This window comes from Lagenorhynchus albirostris, chromosome 7 (genome assembly GCF_949774975.1).
Source record: "Lagenorhynchus albirostris chromosome 7, mLagAlb1.1, whole genome shotgun sequence".
NCBI classification, from domain to species: domain Eukaryota; kingdom Metazoa; phylum Chordata; class Mammalia; order Artiodactyla; family Delphinidae; genus Lagenorhynchus; species Lagenorhynchus albirostris.
The window spans coordinates 42,215,245-42,233,880 of record NC_083101.1 but is presented as its reverse complement, the minus strand read 5'-3'; the positions used below and the strand labels follow the sequence as shown (position 1 = coordinate 42,233,880).

The 18,636-nt window shown below is 42.5% G+C and overlaps 1 protein-coding gene across 1 annotated transcript in view; it reads right to left on the bottom strand.

Moving 5' to 3' along the window:
- Nucleotides 1-17,763, bottom strand: part of GNAQ (G protein subunit alpha q) — a 292,088-nt gene extending 274,325 nt beyond the window's left edge. Inside the window, exon 1 of the mRNA XM_060154953.1 lies at nucleotides 17,286-17,763. Within this exon, the coding sequence (XP_060010936.1) occupies nucleotides 17,286-17,421 (136 nt within the window). The 5' untranslated portion in view covers nucleotides 17,422-17,763. The remainder of the gene's footprint in view (nucleotides 1-17,285) is intronic.
- Between the last annotated feature and the right edge of the window lie 873 nt (nucleotides 17,764-18,636).

Below are 18,636 nucleotides of genomic sequence, written 5' to 3'. Positions count from 1 at the left end.
CCTCCGAGGATGAACTGGGAAGGATTAGAAATACTAGAAGTCGGAAAAAAAGCTGAAATGATCTTGACCTTGGAAAGACATTCCCAACAGAATCAGGATGAAATTCAATAGGAATAAGTACTCTCAGCAGTTGGGGGGAAAAAAAGAAAACCTTATGCAAATATATAATAAATGCAAAAATGCAGAGGACTGTATGCAGATCACAGAATACCACAGGTCAAAAACAGGGCTAGCAATGTAGTACTGTACTGAAAAAAATAAATAAGAGGCATCAAGGTACCGGCGGAGGAAAGTTACAGAAGCTCTCTGTACGCAAAACTGCTACATTTCTTGGGATGATTTGTTTAGATAAAAGGCAAAGATTTCTGAAGTCACATGTATCTCAGTTCAGGAAAAGATACAGAAATATTACCTCCTCTGACTTCATAAAAACATATCTCCAGTGTTAGCTTCCATTTTGGTTTGTTTTTTTTTTTTAAAGAAGAAAACAACTAGAAAACAAATGTGGATTCCACCCTCACATGTTATTCCTGCCTTATGAGAAATGATAGAACTCAGTTAAACACAAAGAAAGCAAACTCCAGGAGTGTCATGAGGATAACTCCGATTATTTGGAAAAGTAGATGTGTTCCAGGGGATTCCAGAGTCCCAGTGTCCCCAAGGGATGGACCTGAAACCAGTTTCAGGATAGGTTTCAGCTCAGTATACAAACATTTTCTAAACAACACAGATGACCAAAGAGAATTAATTCCTCTTAGGGGATGATGTTCCTACCACTGAACATAGAGGGGAACAAAATAACAATAAATTGGGGGATGTTACAGAGGTGACTGAAGCACGGGCTGCAAGCTTGGACTTCAAAGCATATAAAAGATGCTATAATTATAACTCTCTATGAAAGACTTCACGTGTGTTAATTACAGTCATCAAGACTCATAAAGCACACTTCCTGGAAAGAAGGCAAAGTGCTCCAAAAAGCAACTTCCTTTCTATCCCTCAAAATGTACAAAAAGAAAAAAAAGTAGAGAGGAGACCTCATCTTCGCTAATAATAGCAAAGGACTTATCAACCAGAAGCAATGCAAACAGATCAAAGAGAGAGAACCTGCATAGCTCTTCTGCTGGTAAAATAGTGCAGTGCTGAGGGAAGCTAGTATCCAAGGTCCTGAAAGACTTCCTGGTATCCCCCAACTTGGAGGAATAAGTAACATCCTGCTGGAACTCACTTCTACTAGCAGAAGAGGGGCTAAAGAGACACTGTACAGCCAAGGGAATCCCAGTGTCTCCCTCTGACCTGGCAGTGCTGAGGGTGGAAAGCGGGTCTGCTGTGCAAAGTGGTCTAAGAATACAGAGAAATATACCCAACAGGTGCACAGAACGAAAATCCCACAAACAGCAAAGCATCATTTCTCACCAAATGAGAACAATTTCTCATCAAAATGGCTGGCACATGCAAACAGAAAAGAAAAATGGAACTGGTTGTAAAATACGACAAAATTAAGAAGAGTCAAAGCCCACAGTCTGAAGCTGCCCACCGCCACAGAGCCTTACCACCACTCTACTCCAACAACTGAATGGCTAAAAATAGAATATATACTATCATCGCCCAGCCCACCAGCTTAAGTGCTAAGAGAAAGACACACACAGACCCAAGACAAATAGGGAAGGAAGTCAATGAGATTCCACCCACACTATTTTTGGACAAACAGTGGGGCCAGACAAAATTCGGAGCATTCTTAAGAAACAATGAAGACAAGGCACAGAACATGCAGAAGGAAAATGAAGAGAACACTCTGGAAGATATACTCTAGGAAACAGAAGAAAAAAATAGAGTGTAGCTGCTCTGTATTATCAAGAAAATTTCAGGAAACGTGGACTGTTTGAAATAGGATATTAAAAAAATAAAATAAGGTAGAAAGAAATTGTCAGAGCTAAAAGGGGAAATAAGGAGAAAAAATAATATTGAAGAACTTAGAAATGAAATCAGAACATCAAATACATACAGCAGGCACTCAGTCATTCAAAACCTACTTATTGCCGTTTGACATTTATATGCCAAGCACTGCCAAATCAGTGCTGCCGACAAGAAACTTGAACAAATCACACAAGGAAAAGAATGGAGAAATGAAGCCAAATATAAGCAGTAAAATTAAATAACAACCTGTTTCTTTTATTATATATACATGTATATATTTTATGTATCCATAGAAAAAAACCTGACTATATATTGGGCTACAATAAATTCCAAAAAGTAAAAACAATACAGACCACATTCTCCTATCAAAATGATGTAAGACAAGGAATAACAAAGGTTGAAAAAAATCACAACCACTTGGAAAATTTTAAACTGTCTTAAACAATCCTGGCTCAAAGATAAAAATAAAAATCATAATTTTATAGTGTCTGTAAAAGAATGATATGAACACTAGGTAGTAACAAGTTGAAAAATTCAAAGTTTTAAACACTTCTCATTTAAATCAAGAAAATGTTAAAATAAATAATCTAAGAATTTTATTTCAAGAAAATTTTTATAGTACAACTAAATAAACCTAGACAAATTGCAAGAAAGTAATAAAGATAAGGAAAAAATAAAATAATAAGGGTACCAAGACCACACAAAGGAAAATGAATGTCTTTTCAACAAATGGCGCTGCAACAACTACATATCCACTTGCAAACGAATGAAATCGGAACCCTACTTCACACCATATACAAAAATCAACTTAACGTGGATCAAAGACCTAAATGTAAAACCTAAAACTACACAACTCTTAGAAGAAAACATGGAGGTAAATCTATGTGACCTTGGATTTAGCAACAGTTTCTTATATGTGACACCAAAAACATAAGCAACAAAAGAAAAAATATATAAACTGGACTTCATTACAAGTAAAAGCTTTCGTGTTGCAGTACAATTTTGCACGTAGCTAAACATGTCATATAACCTTATCAGTTCTATTTTTTCTTCTTCCCTTGGAGATGTTCATCCTAGGACACTCCATTCTTCCATAGATAAAAAGGTCAATTTTCTAGAAATACCTCAGTCATTAAAGTTGAAACTAAAAGTGATCTAAAAAACTAACTAAACCTAAAGTAAACCTGAAACCTAAACTAAATAATAAATTGAGGCATTTGTTATTTTTGTAAATAGGCAGTTTAGAAAAGAAAATGAAGACTTTATAATAGAAATTAATTCAATACAATGCAAATAAACACAAGGTTTTTCTTTTATAGCCCATCAGATTACCAAAATTCTAATGATACTAAAATGTGCCAAAACAGTTACTACATAAGCTAGAGGTGGGAAATAAACCAATACCACCTTTCTGAAAGTCAGGGTGGTGATGTGTATCAAAATTTTAAATAAGGCTATCATTGGGCTGATGATCCAACTCTGAGGAACTTATCTGAATATATAAATGTACAAAGATCGATCCCCTACAGTATTTTCTAGAGCACTGATGATTAAAGAAATTTAACGGACTCAAACGAGATACATATCAACAGGGTCAGGTATATATAAATGGTAGTGTGCTGGCAAATCTTTAACAACTAGTTCTGCAGGGGCGGGGGTGGGGGGAGCTCGTATTCGTAATATCAGCCAATTTTTGCAGCATGAGTACTCCCATCATGGCTAATTTCAAGCTACCAAAATGAACTCAGTGAATGCTGAGTTGAGAAGAAATGTACAGAACTGGCTTTTATGAGCAGGTGCAAGCTAGCTGCAGCACATCACTGTATGATTCCTAATACACTGGAACGATGACAAAAAAATACACTGCAACACTAAAAAGCCATAGCTGTGATGCAAAGGATTTATATTACATGGCAAGATATCCATTACATATTACTGGATGAGAAAAGCCAATTACATACAGAACAGCTTATGTTGTATAATCTGGGATAGTGTGAATTTATATGTGTATGCATTTTATTTTCACTTTGAAAGAAAAAGAATCACACAACAGTGATGTGTAAACATTACATTCAATCTAGTTTCACCCATGACAGGAACAGTAAATCTGGCTTTCAGGGAGTATCTAAACCGAATTAAGATTGTTTTAAAAAAGAACAGCAAAAGATCAACAGATTTGGCTTCAAAGTAATTAAAAACTTCTGTATTAAATAATACAAAACAAAGAAAAAGAAAAACAACAGACGAGGGTTAAGTTATTTGAAGTAAATATGAAAAAGGCTAATTTCATCTGTGTGTTCGGAGCTCACTAATAGGCAAAGGAAATGAAGAGACAACTTACAAAATAAGAAATTCAACTAGAAACAAACATATGGGAAAATGGTCATTCTTACTAGTGATCAAATAAGTGCAAATGTTTTAATTATGTACCTTTTTTGCCTACTAATTTACTGATAATCTTATAATAATACAATGTTGCAAACTGTATACAATCATTTCAGAATATGTTTAGGTTGTGTGTAATCAAGAGCTATAAAATTTTTCATATCCTCTAACTTAGAAGTAACACTTCATCTAACAAAAGTGTGTGAGTGTGTTTTAAAAAAAATTGCTATCTATGCCAAGAACTTCATCACAGCATTATTCTGAAAATGGAACATATATACACTAATATGTATAAAATAGATAACTAATTAGAACCTGCTATATAAAAAAATAAAATTCAAAAAAAAGAAAAGAAAATGGCAACACTGGGAGAAAGCTAAATGCCGCCAAAAAAAAAAAAAAAGTAAGCAAGCAAATTAATATATCTCCTCTAACAGAATATTATATAATTCCAAATATTAAGCTTATATAACCACATAGAAAATGCTTACAACATAATGTTAAATTGTACAGTATGATTACATCCATGCAAGAAACATAAAAAGAAAGCAGACTAGAAAGGAATAAACAAAAAAATCACGTTTCTTAGATCGGTACATCCTGGATAAACTTATGGATACATTTTCAAACATTTTTTTTCATATGTTGTCTAAAAAACTGCATTATTCATAAAATTACAAAATCACTGAAAAATAAAACAAAAAATAATATTATTAACATGGGCTGTCATTTCAAAGGCCATGAAAACAATATAATGTATTTCTTAACAATGTAAGAAAATTCTTAAGTGGAAGAAAATAAACACTTCTTGACTCAAACTTTGTCTATTCAGTACAACAGTCTGTCTCATTACTACACTTTTTAAACTATTTTAGAAAGCAACCATACCATCAGAGGATACATATCTCAAGTGTTCTTCTTTATTTGATTCCAAAAAGAGAATAAAAAACAATCTAAGTTCAGGCAGTAGCATACTGCTTGAAGATATATAATACAAAGAAAGAATATTTTTAACAAGACAAATCATCGTGTGACCTTGTGATTCAGTACTAGGGATGCACAATGCATTAATGAATTCTGGGAAGGATACATTGTAATTGAGTAGCAATTCACAGACAGACCCTAGGGATTTAGAAAAACCCTAGACAAGAATCCCTCTTCCCATAATAAGCATGGTCTGGAGCGGAAAGGACTACAGAAAATGTGTTTCTCAAAGGACCTATCTGGTGACTCTGATGAAAATATATTAGGAGTCAAGATTTCCCTAAAGAAATATTAATGAAGTCATGATTTCCGCCATTAAAATGGAATCCTTTGTCAAGAATTGTATGGATGGGGAAATACAAATTATTTTTCTTAAACTGATCAAGCAACATACAGGTATCTTCTCCAACCAGAAGATGGGAAACTTATGGGACTCCTCATTACAAGAGTTGACATCTGCCCCAAATTTTTTAGTCATTTCTAATATGCTTCAGATAACATCTTAGATGGTGACCCAACACGTAACAGGAGATACCAGGATGTTCGGAGGACATCCCATTCATTAGTCCTTGAACCCATCAAGGCCCTTCCATCTCTAGAATCCATGTCTGGTCCAAGTTTGGCTCCAAGAGGAGCCATTCATTAGTCCTTGAACCCATCATTAGTCCTTGAACCCATCAAGGCCCTTCCATCTCTAGAATCCATGTCTGGTCCAAGTTTGGCTCCAAGAGGAGCCAGTACTATGGTAATTCATTAGTTCCTAATACACCAGGAAGTGACTGGTAATAAAAATAGAGGCTGATTTCAAGTATCTTTTGTTTCAGCACTCATTAGCTCTGCTCTCGAATTATTCAAAATTATTCAAAGTATTCAAAATATATTTGCCTACATTTTGAATCAAGAAGTCCTCTTAATTCTATCATGGACAAATGAAGCCCATTTGAATGCTGGTCGTAAATAGGCTTTAGGGACCTTGAATAATCTGCTCCGGGGACCTGGAATGTTATAGCCCAGAATGTGAACAGCTCCTAAGAGAACACAACCAACACACAGGTGCATTTTTCAGCTAAAAATTACAAACAACTTCTATATTACATGGCTCCACCTGAGTAAGAATCCCCTTGGCAAGAATATCTCATGATACCATTTATCTACTCACTGCCTCGGGCAACTGAGAAGGCACTCTACTGTAGGAGAAGCATGCCACATAAAAGGAGATTTCCTGGGCAAGAGACATCCTAATAACCCATCACCAGATTAGCAGAGTTCTCAATACAGTAATAGATGCATTTCTATCACCTTAAACAGCTAACGGGGTGGAGGGGGGGGACACCTGGAAGAGCATGGTTGTAAATTTTCTTTTTAAAGTGTGAATGGTTTTCCTCAGGACACAGCTTGCCTTGAGCTCTGTGCTTTAGGCTATCTAACCACCTCTGGGAGGACCCGTAGAGTGCATGCAACAAAAACGCCTCCCATAAAACCCAGTCTTCTACACATGCTCACCTCCCAACCCAGCATCTGGGAGAGGAAGGGCACGGTAGATGTGACAACGATGAAGAACCGGGTTGGGCAGTGGAGCTGCCAAGAGGAAGCTGCATTGGCTGGGCTCTTCCTGATCAATGCGGCCAAGTCAACGCACAGCACAGGGCACCTCTCCTCTGCTCTCCTTCCTTCCCTCCAGAGCTTAGGGAACACACGGTGCACCACCCCTACAAGGAGCAACACGCTGTGCCCTGCCAAGCCCCTCAAGATCCCCCATCACCCTCTGTCACCTGCAACTGTTCTCCTTTTCCCCTGCACCTGTCCAACTCCAAATCTGAAATCAAGGTAAGCCAGCCTGGAGCTGATAAGATAATGAGAAGGCCATGGGCCAGAAGGAAAGTAGGGGTCAAGGAACGCCAAACGCCTGCCTGGCACTTCCAGTGGAACTGGGCTCTGTAACAATGTTTCTCCAGAGCCAGGATGAAAGTCTAGCTGTTCCTTCTGTGGTCATAGAGCCCTTTCTCCAGAATGCAGACAAGGGACACAGGAAGCTGCTTTCTTAAAATTTCTCCGACCATGGTCATGACAACTAAGGGCCGTTCCTAGGTCACAGCAATTTATATGTATATATTATAAATGTTTTTTAGAACAATCAAGTATGAAAACTCCTTACTTCATATTATGAATGTGTCCACCCTTAATCTGTTCTTCTGGTTTCAGTTAAAACCCTGGGACTTCCCTGGTGGCGCAGTGGTTAAGAATCCGCTTGCCAATGCAGGGGACATGGGTTCGATCCCTGGTCCGGGAAGATCCCGCATGTCACGGAGCAACTAAGCCCGTGAGCCACAAAGACAGAGCCCACGTGCCTGGAGCCCGTGCTCCGCAGCAAGAGAAGCCACCGCAATGAGAAGCCCACGCACCGCAACAAAGAGTAGCCCCCGCTCGCCGCAACTAGAGAAAGCCCGCGCGCAGCAACGAAGACCCAACGCAGCCAATAAATTAATTAATTAATTTAAAAAGTTAAAGCCCCAAGGGAAAAAAAATGAGCACAGTAATGGAAGAAGAAATGGACACAAGTGGTCCATCTAAGGGTTAATTCCAAATCTTTCCTGGAAGGCCATGGAAAAGGGACGGACTGGCTCCAAATACAAAGCAGCCCCCAAAGTGCTCCACCAAGGTGTGTGAGGCACTCGCCGTGCCCAGGCTCAAAGGGCCAACCTGCTCTCCCTGAAAAGGGCAGAAATGCGCTTGAGCAGCTTGCAGGCTAGTGAAAAGCACTGGTTAAGGCCCAATGAAGAAGAATAAGAAGGAGGAGGGGTGAGTCAAAGGCAGCTGCCTGAGGGAGACTAAGAACACACACCCAGGCCTGCGCAGGGCAGCTGAGGAACACTGCGCCTCGTAGGCTCCACCTCCGTGTCTCCTAGGATGTCGTCCTTCCCGCAGGAAGCAAGAGACCCACGCTGATATGACAGGAGGCTTCTGATACCATTCCCCCGCGAAGGCAGTGAGACTATCAGCCGCGTGCCGGGCGGCAGGCGGGGCGGCTCTGGGCACACTTGCTCACCCTCCTCAGGGCTCTCGCCCAGCGCTCTCCGAGCCGCCTGCCTGCGGGGGAAAGAGCGGAGAGCGAGGGCGGCCAGGAGGAGCCCACCAGACCTGGCCGAGCCCCCCCAACGTAGCCCATCACTCCTGGAGAGGCTGAGGCTCAGGCCCCTTGTCCAGGGCTGACAGCGGCTGGAAACTGGCTGAGATGGCAACGTCGCAGAGGAAGTTTCAAAGTTCAGACAGCCCTTTAGATTTGGTCCAGTCTCTTCATTCTACGGGTTTCTATAGAAACAGTAAAGGAACAAAGGAGCGAAAACACCCGTGGGTTAGTCGCAGGAGGCAGGGCAGGAGTACCCGACTGCCTTTCCGTTACAGGCTTTAGAAAAGATACTCACAGCTACACCAACATGCAGAGCCACAGGAGTATGTCCCAGCCTGCTCAAACTCTCACACAGCCAGTGTGCCGTTGTTTTTGCATGATCTACTGATTTCCAAAAATATATCACAAGAGTTAGAGAGAAAAGAGACTTAAACTCTTAACAAGTACCCTGCCATTCTTTTAAGGGCAAACCAGGAACAAGAATTAAAGTCATCCTGTATTATTAGAACAAGTCACAGGAAATGGGTCAGCTCTTTAGGACAATAAGAAAATTGCATTTGCCATCTGCGGAAAGAACCTGTAATATAATGAAGGAGTTCTGAAAGGTGCAGTTCCTAAAATATCAATTCTCGTGGCAAGAACGTATCATTGTGTCTTTACCTTAAAAAATAAACTAACCAAAGAACCCTCTCAGACTGACTGGGTATAAAGCAAGCAAAAGCTGCTGCTAATGCCACCCTCCCTGACTGTCTGGGATAGAAACACAATTAGAAAAAGATGCTTTAAAGCTCTCAAGTTAAGTGGGGTGAGGATGTTCAAATCATCAAATGAGGAAGATGCGCTATTGCCCAACACAGGCGCACAGCACCTTCTCCCTTTCTAGTACACGCACTGCATCCTATTTTGAAACCCAGTGCCCTGTGATAGATTACCCAGCACAGGCTCGCTAGCTTTCTGCCGGTAACCATGCACCAATCTCAAGTCCCCATCCTCTGGAAAAGGAGAATTTTACATTTTGTTTGATTACAATGTATTCTGTTTTGCAGACCAGGGTGTTACTATAAAAAGTTAATCACCTCCTCAAAGCACATTCTCAAGTGTCTTTCTTTTAACGCATTCAAGCACCCAACTTCCCCTCTCACCAGCTCACCACCACATGATGTTTGAAAGAAGAACCAACTTGGAAGTTCCCTAAATCTTAAAGAAATGCACACACCAGAGAATCTAAGGAACCCCTCCTAGCATTTGGTTAAGGAAGCTGTGAGAGAGAATAAACGGGTGGGTAGGATTCCACAGAAGGGTCTTTTTTTGCGGGGTGGGGGACCTGCAGCAAAAAGCTGGAAGACTGAACAACGGGTGGATGAGACACTGGAGCGTTTCTCTCTAGAAACCACTGGTCAGCTGCAGTCACCAGGAAATAGGTGGAAAACGCCACCCGTCACCCCACAGCCTCTTCCCCAAATGGAAATGTAAAAAACAAACACTAAAACTGAAAAAGGTGAAAAAAGTTTTTAAAATGTAAAAAAAGAAGCAAAAGAAAAATTCTACTTCGATTTTTTTACTAAGTGATGGTGATTTTAAAAGGGGGGGAGGGGCAAATTCTGGAAAGAGGCAATTAATTCATGATTTCAGTTCTCCAAAGGGAAAAAACATGAGGCCATCTCTCAGAAATACGAACATGTTTCTAAACATCACTGTTCACTTCCTGTAATAGAGCCAAAAAGTCTCACTCTAGCTGTTTTTCTTTAATTTGTGGATCAATTATTGCTCCCTTCTGTGAAACTGCAGAAATACCGTGGCATTACTAACATTCTGGTTCCCGACTGCACCACAATCCATCACACACTTCCCTGAAACAGCTATTTGCTTCCAAAGCAGTCAAACTGCTCACAATCTAAGATTAATCCTGTAATAAAGGTGTGTAGAATTGTCAAATTTCAAAGGACTTGTGTAACAGTTTTCCATTCAAACTGCTGGATAAACTGCTATTGGCTTTTTAACCCGAAACAATTATGAGAACGTTCAACTGAATCATTCTCCTGAGACAATGAATGAGAAGCAGGCATGGAGACAAAGACGACCTCGCCTTTAAAACAGAATTTCTTTAACTGTGCCCCAAGTGGCCCACAAAATGACAAAGAGGCGTGGTAAATGGAGAACAAATCAATGATACCCATTAGAAGAAAGCAAGACATTTAAATTCACTCCCTTCAACTGCTCTTTCTTCTGGGAACCCAGCTGCCCACCCTGCCCCCGCGATGCCTCCTACACCCACAAGTCCCCAGTTACTGAGTCCCCAGTTACAACAGAATGATTGTAAACTGAGCAAGACAAGGTGCTTCGCTGAGCTACAAAGAAACAACGGCCACTATCTTTGCCCTCATGGAGCTTCCACTTTAGTTAGAAACATAGGGCAAGTGGTCATTAACAGTTTCTCATAGTTAAAGGCAAAAAACGATATGCTTGCTCCAAGGAAATAATATATATCACTCAGGAGTTCAAGTTCTCAAGACCGTCTGCTCTCCCCAGTTGTGTAATCCCCGGAAAGCGTCTAGAATGGCCTTCAGATTATTTTGTCTTTTTCTTTGTATTAAGAGCCAATAGAAAAGCCAAAACCAGGAAGGATAATACTCAGAAGGACATGTCAGGCTGAGGGCATCAACTGTAAAACAACCAGAACTGTGAAAAGTGCTTGTAGTCTTTCCTGCTGGCAAATAAGAAACAGTGAGTATCTCACGTACATTATTTTACACAGAGTAGGTGCTTAATATTTGTTCATTTGATCAGCATTCTATATACAACTGTTCTTTCTTATGGTATGTCTGGTAAAAAAGTTAGAGGAAATATTTATTTTCCAAAAACTGGCAAGTGTTTGCTGAATAAATGAATTTGAAATATCTTGATAACTTTACTTTTAAATAATACTAATTTTGTTCTTAAAATTGAAACATGAGGCTCTTAACAAAATATTCTGCACTGATTTCAGAAATTATGGCTAGGTATAAAGGTCAACCCCAGAAGCTACTTAGCAAATTCAGTCTTTGGTTCTCAACAATGCAATATGGATGTTTATTTTGTTTGTAATAAAGTCCAGATTCATGACCACCTAGGATTTATGAACTCATTTGCAACAGCATGTTTAGGTCCTTTTTTTCCTTTTTACTACATGTTAGATGAGAAATCAGACAGGTTTTTTACATATCAGTAAGGTAACAAATCATAGGTGATTGTTGAACAACTTCCTATAATTTTATTAGTAACAGCTGTTCACATAAAATAGAGTTTGGGTCTGAGAATAGCTCTTTCTTTAATGTTACTCCATTCGGCAGAACAAGAGAAAACATTCACTGTTTACTGTAGTCAGTTATTGCCACAGATTTAATTACCAACAATCACACATTTTACCTTCTACTGCTATTTCACACTTCCCTAGGATTAATTCTGCAGAGATCTTAACATTGCTTAAAAGTTTCCCTTTGAAAAAAAATGTCACTACCCTCCCCTTCAACCAGAAAATTAGACTTTAAATTTGCTGCTACAAATACTTGTATTTCCCTCAACCCAAAAGAGAGAGTCTGGAGAAAACACATTCTTTCCACCTTCTCAGTGAGAAAGCAATCCTAACCTTCTTAAAATGGCTTCTCTCTCTTGCAAGATGTACCCTTTGAGGTCCCTATTTTTCCTCTACAACACCCAATCCACAGTTCCATTAATACCAAAAGAACTAATAACCTAAAAGAAAAACTAATATGAATGCTGGAATCAAAATCATCCTTGGCAAATCTCGTTCATTTCTTTTCAAGTGTAAGTTTGCCTGGATCATGAAGAAAAATGTGTTCTTTTCTGCTAAGTTTAGCATAGCACGCAGCCTCACAACTGCAGAAGCTGTTTCAGGTCCTTAAAAATTCATCTGTAATAAAAATCATAACTATATTTAATAGGCATCTCTGAAGATTGAACATAAGCCACCTCTTATAAGGTACAGCTAGGTTGTTTGATTTTTTTTTAATGAAAAAGAGGCTATAAAATTTATCTGTAATAAACAAAATGGCCACTAAATTATTCTTCTGGTTCTCCTTCCTAAGCCTACCTAAAAATATGTGAACAGATACATACGGGATCACTTCACTGTTCAGTAGGGTTTTAATTTGCGCCCAAAATTCCCATAAGAAGAAACAATACGTAAGTACAAGTACGAGATTGACAGTTATATGGCAGATCTAGACAATGAATCTACGTGGTTCAATGCAAAAATCTTACTCTGAACGCCTTGTTATATAGTCAGAGCTACAGTTTTGGTTTTTATGAGGGATGCTGCCACTTCACTCTTCAGATACAAACTATAAGTACTTTGTTTCCAAAAAAATAAAATGAAGAAAAAAAGGAAACACATCCAAACAAATCCTGACATTTAGAAACATATTCAACACTTGCAAAGCTAAAAAAGTAGCAGAAAGAAAACCAGCTGGTCTTAAAGCAGCCTCATAAACACTGTATTATGGTATTTCCAGGGAGCTTCTGTTATTAGGGCTGCTCAGAAGGAAGCTTTCCTTCTGCGGCTCTGAGGAGCCATCCTAGAGAGCCACTAACCTCTAGGTTAATTCGGGCATCAACATCCTCATCCTTCCCCTAGCAACTCTACAGAGGGGTAACGGGGTGGGTGCTTTTACCGAGACCTGCATGCATGAGCTCTCCACACAGTCTAACTCTGTCAGAGCACTTCCAGCCTTCCAGGTGTCTTCTGCTCTGTAACTGTTCAGTTTTCAGTACAAATGTACATCGCTCAAATTAAAAACGTTCTTTCTGCAATTCTTAAAATTTAATCGTTGCGGTTCTCCTCATGTAACTATATATAGGTCAATTGTAAAAATCTGTTCGCTCCCCACCTGTACTCTAGAGAATTTAAAAATTCACTCTGTTGAGTGTATCATGGGGAAAAGTATATGGCAAAAAAGATGAGAGGGTTAAACTAGCTTCTATACAAAAAAAATAATCAAGACATGGTATGGTTTCTTTTTTTTTCCTGTAAACTTTCATATTTTAAGTGTGACTGTTATCATTCCCAAATGCACCCAGCACAGAACTGTAATACATGGTTCAGTATGTGATGTAACATCTTACATTAACACTTCCTATCCTGGAATGCATTTGTATTTAATTGGCTCAAAGAGTTACATATAATTTTTTTAAAAGATCATGATTTTCTCTGCCACAGAATAAAAACATTACATTTCCCCATGTCTCTATAATGTCTTCATTGCTTTATGGTCCCAATTTCTATTAGGAGGGTTACAAATAAGTTTACTTACTCAGCAAATACTTATTGAGACCATTCTATGAATTAGAGATTGTGCCAGAAGCTGGGATTTAATAGTGAACAATAATAGAATCAGTCCTCAGTCCCTACTCTCCTAAGCTTCCAGTCTAGAATAGAAAGAAAATCTCCCATCACATACGTAATTCAGTTAGAAGAGGAAGAACATATATTCTTTCATCTAAAACGGGCTTAAACTTTGCCTCTTCAATAGGTGGAATCCAATCAATAAAAAAAGGTTTGCTAAATTTTTCTATCAGATGACTAAGATCTGAAGAGTAAAGATTTCTAAAACATGTAAAGTAAGAACAGGTTAATGGGGGGAAAAAATGTGTCTTCAAGGAACTGAAAATTTCAACATGAATATCCTTGACCGGAAGCAGGCATTCAAGGCCACTTGTTTTATACAGACTTAAAGACACATTATATTAAATAGTGTGACCTATGTACCACCAAATAATTAGTTAATATTTGTAAGTATTAATTAAAGGAAACAATGTGCATTACATCTAGGAAGTATATAAAAACTTAAAATATTCTCTTTGCGTATCTATGTAGAAAACAAACAGTTTTCTTTGAGGTGTCTAAGAAAATAAACACTATATAAATGAATTTAGAAAATGAATAAAGAAAACAAGAATTCAGAATTTAATATGCTATTTTATGGTAGTAGGTTTCTGGGTTCGTTTTTTAAAAACAATAAATATCAAAATGTATAAGTACTGTAGAATTTGGAACATATCGGCATAATTGCTGGATAGGTATCAAGGCAGCCCAAATTTTACTGCCATACTTTCATCTAGGCAGGTAACCACTATTTTCTCTTTCTAATTTCTCCGTAGTATAAAATTAACTAATTAATTTTATATTTTGCAAGGGGCCCCTGCCAAATAAATCCATTAAAATGGTGTCACACGTTGAACTACAATTTACTTTGAAAATAATTTTACACTGAATTGCATTTAAATATAAGGGTGATTCCTCAGTTTAAATAAAGTAGTTAAAAATACTGGTAAACCTTTTGATGGGCAACATTTACATGAATGAACACTGAGTGCAAAGCAGCATCAAAGCAGCACATCATCAGGCACTGCTCAGAAGGAAACCCTCCCCAATACCTTCCCTGGTTCAAATCAACCATCACTTCTCTCCGGGACTCAAAAATTACAAGCACACACACAAATCTACAATTAGTATATGGCACTGACTATATAAATCGTGTAGGTACTGCAGTAGTTATGTTACAAAAGCAACATACCTAGAACATGAAGCTGTAGCAAATCTTACATGATGTCTAGGGATTGAGTTTCTAACAAAAAGTTGTATAGTTTTAAAATGCTAATAAATGTAGATGTTAAACTGATGTCATATTTTTCTACCACTTCTAATAGGCCATACTTGGGGGCTGGGGTGGGGCTGTATTTAATTCTACTCGAAAATCTAATAAGAAGGGGAGAAAAAAAGTTCTCCACACCACCATTTTAGCAGTAAACTGTTTTAATTTTTTTCCTCATAAAATTATCTCCCAGTTCATTTTTTAAAGCAAAATATGTTTGTTTGTTTGTTTGTTTAAAAAAGCACAATATGTTACTTAAGTCCAGTCTGTAATTAAGTGTCCATCTACGGGCATTTCTCCCAAAGTCCTCCTCCTAGACATTCAAACCTAGGCCCTCAGACAGACAAATCCCCTGAGCTCTAACTCACAGCTGCTAGGAACCCAGAGCTGCCACATTTCAGGCAATGGGGTTGGCCTGAGAGACCTCAAATGCCCTATTCACAGCTAAACAGAAACAAATAAAGACTGTACACAGGGCAAAAGAAAACAAAAAAACATCCTTAAGTCTCTCTAAAACACACGCTTTTCCCCTTAATCATGCATTAAACTCCATACATTTCTCTTGCCCCCTCTATTTTCTTCTCAATCTTGAGAATTCAGAAAGTATTCAACTACACCTTTTCAGCCATTAGAAGTAGCTCAAAATGAGAACAAAAAATAAAAAGATCTTCTTTTTCCAATTGCAGTTTTCCCCTTCCCTGGCTTCATTCCCTGAAGTCCACCCCTCTTATCCAGGGTTTGCCTTCTGTTCTTTATAAACATGTGCACATTTACCTAATCTGGTTTCAAAATGAAGACATTAAGCAGGGCATGTGAGTTAACCATTTGTAACTATTTGTAATCACTGGATTTTGTTCCTTCTTGTAAATGACCCAGTACATAAGCAGTTCAGTCCCAAAGGCAATTGGTTCCTCGAACCAGGAGATGGAAAGTTCAAGATAAGAAAGAAAATGCATGCTTCTCAAATCAGAATTGACAATATTTTCTTCCAGAAATGTCTGAGAAGTCTATTCATCATACACGCAAATATCCAGAACACGAGTGCAGACATTTTTCAGGCCTGTTACTGCAAAGCTGTTTGTTCTTCCTACCACAATAGCTCAGAGTTATGTCGCGCTGGCCTGAACGTTGATTCTGAACATTCTCTCAGAGATAATAATCAATAAAATTCCTAGTTCAGAAATGGCATTTTCTTGCTAACTTAATGTTAAGACAGAACGTTGGGTTATTTTGTAGAGATTAAAGGGAAATTTTTGCTGTTCACTTCCCGTTTTCCTTCTAGCCCAGATTCCAAAGATATTAAAATGCTGTCCGCTTTAAACAAAAGGTTTCTATTTGCTTCCATGAGAGTAATTGAGGCTGTACTGGTAACTATTGTGAATTCAGGCCTACATCTGGGTTGCCTCATTAAACAAAAGATACCCATCGCTGTCAACAACCATACAGCACAACCCTCCCATATCCCTCATCTTTATCTGGAAGGAATGGTGGAGAAACACGCCTGTCACCATTAAGAAACTCTTCTGGGTCCCTCCTTTTGGTGGTCTGGTGGTTAGAGAACAGCACTCGTGTGACACATTTGGGCTTGCCTCCCCGCCCCGCGAATACACAAGCCCGCTTTCTTCGGAGAGCCAACCACTCGGCTCCCTCCTCATCGCTCCTCGGAGAACCCAGTCGCGAGTCAGCCCACCGTTCTACCATTCGCTCCCGACCCCGGAAAGCACTGATAATGGATGCACACAGGCCACCCCACCGGACGCCATCCCCCAACGTGGCTCCGCTCGCCACCCTCGGGCCACACATACGCACAGCTCCCCACTCCACCACCCCACGGGGCGCCGCGGCCACGACACTGGAAGTTCAACCCCCCTGCCCACTTTCCCACCCCCGCGCCTCTCCCCGAAGCAATGTGTCATTGAGCAAATTGCAGAAGCACCGCAGACAAATGCGCACCCCCGAGTGCACAGCCCTTAGGGATACCGAAAGGCACAAGCCGAGGCCCTGAGCAGAGCAACCCCGACCCCTCTACGCGCGCGCGCGTCTCTGTGTACGCGCGCGCGCGCCCAAGAGGGTGCGGGTAGGGGCCGGGGACGCGCCCGGGGAGGGCAGGGGCGAGCCGCGGGCGGCCGGGGGCCGGGGCCACGGTCCCGGGGGGCTGAGGGTGGTGGGTAGGGGGCGCAGGTCCGGCGGGAGGGCCCGCGGCGGCCGGCTCCGGCTGTACTCACCGAGCAGCAGCAGCTTGAGCTCCCGGCGGGCGTCCCGCTTGTCCCTGCGGAGCTGCCGCTCAATCTCGTCGTTGATCCGCCGGGCTTCCTTAGCCTCCTCGCTCAGGCAGCACGCCATGATGGACTCCAGAGTCATTCTTCCAAAGTGCCTCCGCTGCAGCCCCGCCGGCACCCCCTGCTCACACGCGCGCACACACACCCTCCCGCCCTCGCTCCCCCGAGGCAGCGGTGGCCGCCGAGCCCCCGCCGCCCGGGCGCGCGTCCGGGATGAGCTCGGGGAACCGCCGCGGCGGCCGCGGCCAGGGCAGGGGCCACTAGGTGGGCCGGGGGTGCGGCGGGAGCTGGCGGCCCGAGCCGCCGGGAGGAGCGAGGCGGATGCGGGAGGCGGCCGCGGGCGCTGGCTCGGGGGGCGCACTGGGGAAGGCCGCCGCGCCCGGCCTCGCTCAGACGCCCGCGCCTCCTTCCCCGGGAACGGGCGGCCCGCCTCGCCCCCCGCGCCGCCGCCGCCGCCGCCGCGGCTCCCCTAAGCCGTGCGCCCGGCGGCGAGAGCACATCCACCGGGGCGTCCCCGCAGCGAGCGACCGCCGACGGTTCCCTGCGCCCGGCGCGCTCGCTCCTCGCCGCCGCCTGACAACGGCTCCCGGGCGCCCTCGGCCCTGCCCGCGCCCACCGCCCGGCTCGCGCGCAAACCCGACTCGCCGGCCCGCCCGCCCGGCCGCCGCGCGCTCCTTCGCCTCCGCCTCCGCCAGACGCCCACCCCCGGCCCGGATTGCCTGCCGCGGAGCGGCTGCTCAGTGCTCGCCCTCCCCCTCGCCACACACACACATTTTCTTCTTTCTCTGAACTGGAGCACAGATCCGGGAGGGAGGCGGCGGCGGCGGCAGAAGGAGGAGGAGGAGGAGGGAGGGGATGGGCGTGGGAGGAGGGGAGCGGGAGGCGGAGCCGCCGGCCCCTCCTGAAAGGTTTTCCTGGGCTCGCAGCCGCCGCGGCGCGCCTCCAAGTGCGGCTCTCCCCTCGCTAGCGCAGCTCCCGCTCCCGCGCCCTAGGTCTGGCCCACCGGCTCAGCGGTCACGGCCACCCCCGGGAGGGGGCGGGGCCGGGTCGCTGAGGCGCAGCCGGGGCCGCCGCCAACCTGCAGCTGCCGGTTGGCCGCCCGGGCGTGGTAAAGCGGGAATATGGCGGCCTCCGCCCGCCAGCTGCCCACTGGCCCCGGAACGCGGCCGCGGCTCCTCCGAAAAGGCGGGGATCTCGGCCCAGTAAGCCCCCAGCACTGGCCGGCGCCGTGAACACCCTGTCCGGCTCCCCCGAAGACGGCCTCGGCGCTCCCGCCCCCGGCTCCGGGGCAGCGCGG